The sequence below is a fragment of the Ananas comosus genome, linkage group 23 (genome assembly GCF_001540865.1).
Source record: "Ananas comosus cultivar F153 linkage group 23, ASM154086v1, whole genome shotgun sequence".
NCBI classification, from domain to species: domain Eukaryota; kingdom Viridiplantae; phylum Streptophyta; class Magnoliopsida; order Poales; family Bromeliaceae; genus Ananas; species Ananas comosus.
Window position 1 is genome coordinate 5,007,591 of NC_033643.1, and position 7,588 is coordinate 5,015,178.

At 48.0% G+C, this 7,588-nt stretch overlaps 1 protein-coding gene across 3 annotated transcripts; it reads right to left on the bottom strand.

Annotated features, from left to right (window-relative positions):
* LOC109728122 (exocyst complex component SEC15B) lies at positions 1,370–6,539 on the bottom strand. 3 transcript variants are annotated; one of them, XM_020258449.1, is made up of 2 exons: positions 4,309–6,310; positions 1,370–1,612 (listed from the first exon to the last, which is right to left on the bottom strand). In XM_020258449.1, the coding sequence occupies exon 1, from the start codon at positions 6,189–6,191 to the stop codon at positions 4,311–4,313; it is 1,881 nt and encodes a 626-aa protein (XP_020114038.1). In that variant the 5' UTR covers positions 6,192–6,310; the 3' UTR covers positions 1,370–1,612; positions 4,309–4,310. The 3 variants fall into 3 exon arrangements, with proteins under 3 accessions (XP_020114038.1, XP_020114037.1, XP_020114039.1); XM_020258448.1 differs by having other exon boundaries at positions 4,292–6,310; XM_020258450.1 differs by lacking the exon at positions 1,370–1,612 and having other exon boundaries at positions 4,134–6,539.

Below are 7,588 nucleotides of genomic sequence, written 5' to 3' on the forward strand. Positions count from 1 at the left end.
GACTTGCGACCGACGAGCTGGATTGCCGGCCCTACTATACAATGAGCCAAGATCAGCACACATCCCATGAGTATGCTCATCAAATCACATCTCATAGAAAATGGAATTAGACCTACCTAATACTTAGCTTTTTCCAAACCATTGGATGGAAAATGGACCACTCCTCTGATAGAAGAGGATTTCATACCTAAGTTGTTACAACTTGTGTGCCCACTAAAATTACTATTTGTCGTAAGCATAACGCACTGCATATGACTGGAAAATATAAAAAATAAAAAAATAAAAAAAGCATGTTGATGGAGTGTACATTGCATTAGAATAAGTCTAGGTCTCATATGAAAGATGATCCAACAACTAACAAGAATAATTGTTGTTTAGTGGGGAAAAGGAAGCCACTGAAATTAAACTCAAATTTTGATTTCAAAGATTAAAAAGATATTAAGTTCGGTGTAAAGTTGGATTAGGTCTTAGTAAACTAATGTGGATTTCTTTTTGTTCACAAAAAGGTTAGGGTCAAGATCTTGTTGGTTAATTACTTCCAAGAATGCTAGTTCTACATTCAAGTTGCACTTCGGTCTCTTAAATGAACAATAAAAAACAAGTAAATATGTGTCAAACATGTAGACTTTTGTTAATTTCAACGTGTGTGTCAGTTCTAATAAAATTCTATTTTCTCATATAAGATTACAGTTATAATTTAGTAGCATACGAATGCGGTCACTCTGGGCACTGATTTTTTCTAAGTTTCTGAAAGAACTTGATAATATATCTGACTCACCGTCGAGACATCCAACACACCAAAAGAAGCGATCAGCATCACGAATGGATGCCTCAGTCTGGAACTGGAAGTGATGTGTTCTTTTGTACTGATAACAAGACCTCAAAACAATTTGACGGAAATCCTTCACACGTCAATTTAATGAAACCCATAATCAAAAATAAACACAAGTTCGGAATGAATGCGAATCAAAATTAGTATAAATTAGGTATTAAAAGTCTACGACTCCCTCAAAATAACCTCTAAATAGAAGAATTCTCCAATCTACAACAAGCAAGAAACAACCCTTCTATTCCTAAATAAGGCCACCAAACTCTGTAAAGATATATTTCCTATTTGTCCTGAGGTCACAAACATTCATTTGTATCGATTCTTTACTGGATCTATTTCCAATGAATGTAATAATAAAGTTGACCTCCCATAGAATTCTGTTGGAAACAAGCTGAATTCCGAAGTAGATCTCTTCTTGGTTAAGAGACTTAAATCAGCAGATCTCCAGTCCAAACATTCATAAAATGGGGCAAAGAAAGACGAGAAGAGATTAACACGGAGAGAAAAGTTAAGCAGAGGAAAAAATGAGACAGAAGAAGATGAAAAGATGGGAATAAACTCGCAGCCAATATATTTTCTTTCCAAAATTATAATGTGCAAAATGTTAATGCTAATAGAAGAGTATTATCAGTTAAGGCCAAGTTCAGTTTGTTCTGACTTCTGAGGGTTGTCGATGAAAGTGGAAAAGGTGACGTAACTATTGTTTGTGAGACACCTCCCTTCCCCAACAAACTTCTTCTCCCAACATGGTTGTGATGGCATCTTTCTCCGCACTTTATCCACCTGCAGCAGACAACTCTCCTCAAAGGTTAAAAATGCCCAAAGTAGCACAATCCAACAACTTGCTCCCTCTACACCCTATACAGGGATGCACTAAGTACCAAAAATATCGGCTCGAATTTCAGTCAAGTTGGATTCTTCAAGAGTTAGAAGAAGTAAGAACCAAATAGTCGTTGTCTACCAACTACTTACCCAGCATCCATTCTACATGAGGGGCTTGACCTCACTTAGGGCTATTGCAACGAAAAAAAAAAATTTGGATAAAAGTTAGGGCAGAAAATTTTCAAAATAGTAAATAACAACAAAATATAAACTTCCTGACTAACTCACTAGACGCATTTAAGAGTTAAAGACTTCAACCAAGACTCGGCTATAAACCCATAATACGTATTCTAGACCCTATTTGCAAACAATATATTAACTCAAACTAACACTTATTGGGTTAGCGCAAGACCAAAGACATTGTACTTTGAGCTATGTGCAAATAAGACATGTAACGTGTTTGGCAAGTAATTGGATAACACTTGTTAGACAAATAGCTGCAACAAGAGCAATCAAATGGCCAGCTCTACAGGAAGGTCAACTAATCAAAACCCGCTAGTAATTTCAGGGTTAATGGACTGCTGGCAAGAATCAGTGGTTAATGCAACAGGGCAGGTAAAGGTGATGGAGGAGCAGGTGAATATAGAACTGTCAGCGAAAATTGGACAGTAGTTTGATGTAGGACGGAGGAGGGAGAGACCGAACTACTTCAAGCTAACCACACTGCCAATACTGCTATAGGTCCAATTACTAGAGTTTCTTAGGAATTCACATTGAGAATAGTCCTGCATAGAATAATAACTAAAGGAGTAGAGGGATCAAATAGACTACAGAGCCCAAACCAACAGGGATAGCCTTTTGAGTTGGATGGGTTCCACTAGTCACATCCTTGGACTATGCAGGCTTGGACCAGACATTAACACCCTTAATAATTGGGAAAAAAAAAAAAGACGATAGTTGATGATCCTAACCTACTCTTCTAAGAAGATGCAGCTGATCTACAGGCCGTTTTGAAAAAAGCAAGCTAATGAGGAATCACATGATATGACGGTATGGAGCACTCAAAAGAGCGGGGCCCTAAGGTTTAGGGTATGGAGATGTGGGTTAGGCGCATATGCTCAAATGAGAGGGTTCCTAGTGACGCATAAAAAACTTGAAAGGCATATATTGGGGATGAGCAAACATGATTTGGTGAGGATTAATGAGTAGAGGATTAGGTTCGAGGATGTTTGTTCACACGTGAAAGGGCAGATTGTTAGGAATAATAACTAGAGCAGTAGAGGGTTCATAAGACTACATGGCAAAAACTTACAGGCTTAATTTTTTGGCTAAATGTGTTCCAGTAGACATGCCAAATCTTCGGACTACAGAGGCTTGGACCGGCCCTTAACTCCCATAACACTGTTGGGTCCTTATATTAGCTACAGCTAAAGCAGCAACCACAACAATTTAACCAACTGCGTCTCACCGTACAGTAGGGTGAGAACCAGGTTGTAATTTGAACTTTAGTGCAGCTGCAAGTGCATTCAACCAAATGGGCCCTAAGTTGATTCATTTGGAGGTAAACATACTCAACTTCCTTAAGTAGCCTAAATTAATACGAAGCAATTGCATAGGATAATAGCATAGCTGAATTACAAACTAAATTATCCTTTTCCTCTTTGATGTATAATTAGCATTTTTACCGTTATTAAGTTACTCTCTTCTTAATCAGAAAAAAAAAAGTTGTAAACCCTTATACAGAGTTTGCAAAAAAGCTGAAAACTGTAAAATCAAAGAAAAACATCCCTAAGGATTGCCAAATGAGCACTTTGGTATAGTATTATCTAACTATAAAGAACCAAACAATTTTCAACTCGCCGTAGTTACTTGACAAAAAATCATATAGTAGCTAGTTTCTAGATTCTTGATTCTCGTTGATCGATTAACAAAATATAGAGGCAACTGCATACGAAAGGAGTAGAAACTAAGGCCTTGGTTGGATGCTGGAATTAGTTATCTGATGATAGGTTATTCCGTGCAAAGGTTTTCTTGTGTAATTGGAACGTAGAAGTTTGATTTTTGCTCCTTGAAAGGCTTGACATCCATGATTTGGCGGGATAACATATTTCACCTAATACAAGGTGATTTATCTAGTTTTGAAAAAAAACAACTCGAAGGCCGAATATGTTATTCTATTCTAGACACTTGATCACACTCCTAGCTTCCAATCATAATAGAAAATCCTCACAGAGAATAGGAAATCACTAGAAAACTTATTCCAATATCCAAAGATGAAGTTTTCAGGCATAAGGCCACATAGCAAATAGTACATCATATTTCACAAAAATTGGAGTAACGCGCTATGACATGGCAAATATAATCCTATAGCTATTCAACTGTGCAAAAAGGATTTGAAAGAAGGTACTACTGAAAATGATGCTAGCAAACCTAAATAGATAAGGAATCAAACAAAAACAAAGTTTCCAACAAAAAAAATACATCCAAAGAAAAAAAATCATATGGGAAATGATAAAAATAAAAATGGAGAAGTATTACTAATCAGAAATTGTGCTAGATAACAAATAAACAAATACCAATCACACCCTAGATTACATCAACCACACCCAGAAGAAAAGAGAGGGATAGAAGTTCCCGTACCGTATTAAAAGCATTACCTTCAGCTCACATCCCTGAGCCTTTTTATCAATGCATCCAAAGATTTCTTTTTCGTGTTGTTCGTCTTCGCGCCTCTCGTACCAAACGTCGAGAACAACCTATCCGAGGAATCCCTAAACTTCTCCGATATCGCCACCACCTTCTTATAATCCAGCTTGTTGTAACTCCTCTCACGGATCACAGGGTTCAAGAAACTCTCAGGGTTGTTGCTCATGAGCAAGTTAACCAACTGCCTCGCCTCGACCATTGCCATTTTCAGCTCGGTCGCGCTCGATTCCTCGGAATCGGCAAATAAGCCGGATAAGTTCTCAGCGAAGGACTCGAACAGCCGGAGATCGGCGTCGACTCCCGTCACGGCACTAGCATTAAACCTCTTGACCGAATCACTCAGGAAGAGCCCGACGATCTTGTCGGACACATGGGCGAGGACTCCTTGGAGGACTCGCCGCAGGACGGGGAGGGGAAGAATTCGCTGCGCGGTGGAAACAAAAGTCTCGAGGTATATGATCACTTCGTTGGAATAGTCGTTCCCGCCGGGCGGCGGGTCGTCGGCCATCCAGCTGACGGTCTCCGAGAGGAGGAAGAACTCGTCGATTTTGGAGCGGAGCAGCCGCAGGAGGAGCTCCTCCGCGGCGTCGCGGGACTTCTTGAGGGGGAAGTCCCGCCGGCCGCGCTCGGCCACGCGGAGGGGGATGCCGGAGAGCTGGGCGGCGTGGCGGAAGAAGAAGTCGCAGGCGCGCTCCATGACCGCCATGTTGGCGGCGACCTGCATGGCCTGCGAGACGCCGAGGCCCCCGCCCTCGACGAGGCGGAGGATGGAGGCGTCGACGGCCTCGGAGAGGAGGCGGTCGAGGTACCTGTTGACGACGGGGAAGAAGTCGAGCTGGCCGCCGTGGGACATGAAGCTGACGGAGTCCTCGACGAAGGAGCGGACGATGCGGCAGAGGCTGGGGACGGCGGAGGAGAAGGGCGCGACGTAGGGGAAGGCCGGCATGATGTCGGAGGTCTGGAGCTGGAAGGCGAGCACGTTCATGGAGTACTCGTACTCCTTCTTCATGAGCATCTGCTCGAAGGCGTCGGCGGCGAGGGCCTCGGAGACCTGGCGGCGGCAGTCGGCGAGGAGGAGGTCGTGGTACTTGTCGCGGTGCTTGGCGAGCACGTCGAGGAGGGGGTCCACGGCGTAGCCGTAGCGGCGGAGGGTGACGCCGAGGAGGCTGACGTAGTCCTTGATGAGGAGGAGGTGGTTGGCGGTCTGCATTCGGGAGAACTGGTCCTCGAGGACGGAGACCATCTTGGCGACGGCGGCCTCCCAGAGGGCGTCGACGCCGGGGCGGGAGATGAGGCCGCCGCCGGTGCGGAGGATTCGGTCCTCGACGATGAAGAAGCCGGCGACCTGCGCGAAGAACTGCTGGTGGGACTCGAGGAAGGGGGCGACGGAGGTGACCTGGAAGTCGGAGGTGAGCTGCAGCTTCCGGTTCTCCAGGTAGTACTTCTTGAAGCGCTCCTCGAGGCCGAGGGTCTGGTGGATGTGGAAGGCGCGGTAGAGCGGGGTGAGGTCGAACCACTGGGCGGCGGCGCCGTCGTCGTCGGAGGATTGGGCGGCGGCGGCGGCGATGTCGTCGGCGTCGGCGTCGGCGTCGAGGGAGTAGTAGACGGGGGCGGCGAGGGCGAGGGGGCCGAGGCCGACGCGGGACTGCTCCTCGGCCTGGCGCTGCTTGGCGCGGAGGTCCTCCTCGCGCTGGCGGGCGGCGGAGGCGCGGGCGATGGCGACCTGGCCGAGGTGGCGGCTGGCGACGCGGATGCGGACCATCCAGTCGGAGAAGTCCTTGGAGATGCGGCGCTGGGCGTAGGCGCGGACGGCGGGGACGGCGCGGGCGAGCATGCGGCGGAGGGCGGGGAGGGGGAGGGGCTCGCGGGAGTCGCGGGAGTCGAGGGAGAGGTCGCGGTCGACGGCGTCGACGGCGCGGAGGGCGAGGTAGAGGTCGTCGGCGGCGAGGTGGGCGTTGGCGCGGGCGCAGAGGGAGAGGAGGCGGGCGCAGCGGCGGGCGGCGGAGAGGGCGGAGGAGAGGTTGGCCGCGAGGGCGCGGGCGGCGAGGAAGGCGTCGAGGGAGGAGAGGAGGGGGGCGGCGGCGGAGAGGAGGAGGGCGTTCGAGTCGGAGAGGGAGGACTTGAGGGAGTCGACGTCGGAGAGCAGGGACCGGAGGTCGTCCACCGCGCGGATGAAGTCGTGGTAGTGNGCTGGAGCCCGGGAAGCAGGCCGCGCGGAAGCGGAGCCCGGCGGGCCTGCGGGACGACAGCCGGGAGGCCGTCAGCCGGGCCAGGTTCCTCAGCCTCTAGCTCCGGCAGACGGCGCGGGTGATGGTGCTGAAGTAGGCGCGCCACCTGCTGGAGGCCAGGGACGAGAGGCTGCAGCTGAGGGAGTTCAGGAGGGAGAGGCTGAGCTTGCGGGAGGATCGCCGTTCGAGATCGCGGACGACAGCTGCACGAGGTCCTGCCGGTCGGAGTCGCCGCCGCCGGCGCCGCCGTTCGGGAGGCCGGCGGCCGACGACGCGGAAGAGGAGTCGGCGGCAGCGATCTTGCGGCGCATGGCTGCTCGGATCGGCTGCGCGACGCAGATCGAGGGAAAAAGAATGGAAAAGCGGGCGAGGGAGGGAGGAGATCTAGGAGGAAGGAGGGCGGAGCAGTCTCCGCGGTCGGGTGGGTGTGCAGGGAAATGACGGAATTGCCCTCAGGCCCCAGGACTGGGACTGTGGGAGGAGGACTGGAAACTGTCTCAACCATTGGGATTTGTTTCGCCATTTTGGACTTTGGAGGGGATAAATTATTTTTTGGGATAATTTCACACAATTTTACACATTCCCTAATAACAGTGTATTCTTGAGTGTTCATATTTATCCCTCAAAAAATTTTGGCCTTTTTGCATAAAAAATTCACTTATTTTAGACTTTTGCAAAACCGGGTCATCTTTTTCATTTTTGCAAATTCGGTCCGCTTTTCAGCAAACTGACCAAAATACCCCTATTACTTTTTCTCTTTTCTCTTTCTCTCTCCTCTTCGTTCTCTCGTTCTTTCTTTTTTTGCCGAAAAAAAATAGCGAAGGCCAGGCGGGCGCGCCGCCGGAGCACCGCCAGGCGGGCTCTTCTTCTTCTTCTTCCTGCAGGAGCAATTTTTTTTTCTCTTTTTCTTTTTCTTCTTCTTCTTCCTCCTGCTGGAGCATTTTTTTTTTTTTCCCTCTTCTTCTTCTTCTTCTTCTTCTTTTTCTTTCTGTAAGAGCACGGG

Excerpts from the sequence above, each read along its gene's own strand:
- LOC109728122 (XM_020258449.1), bottom strand. The coding sequence starts at position 6,191 with ATGCTCGCCCGCGCCGTCCCCGCCGTCCGCGCCTACGCCCAGCGCCGC.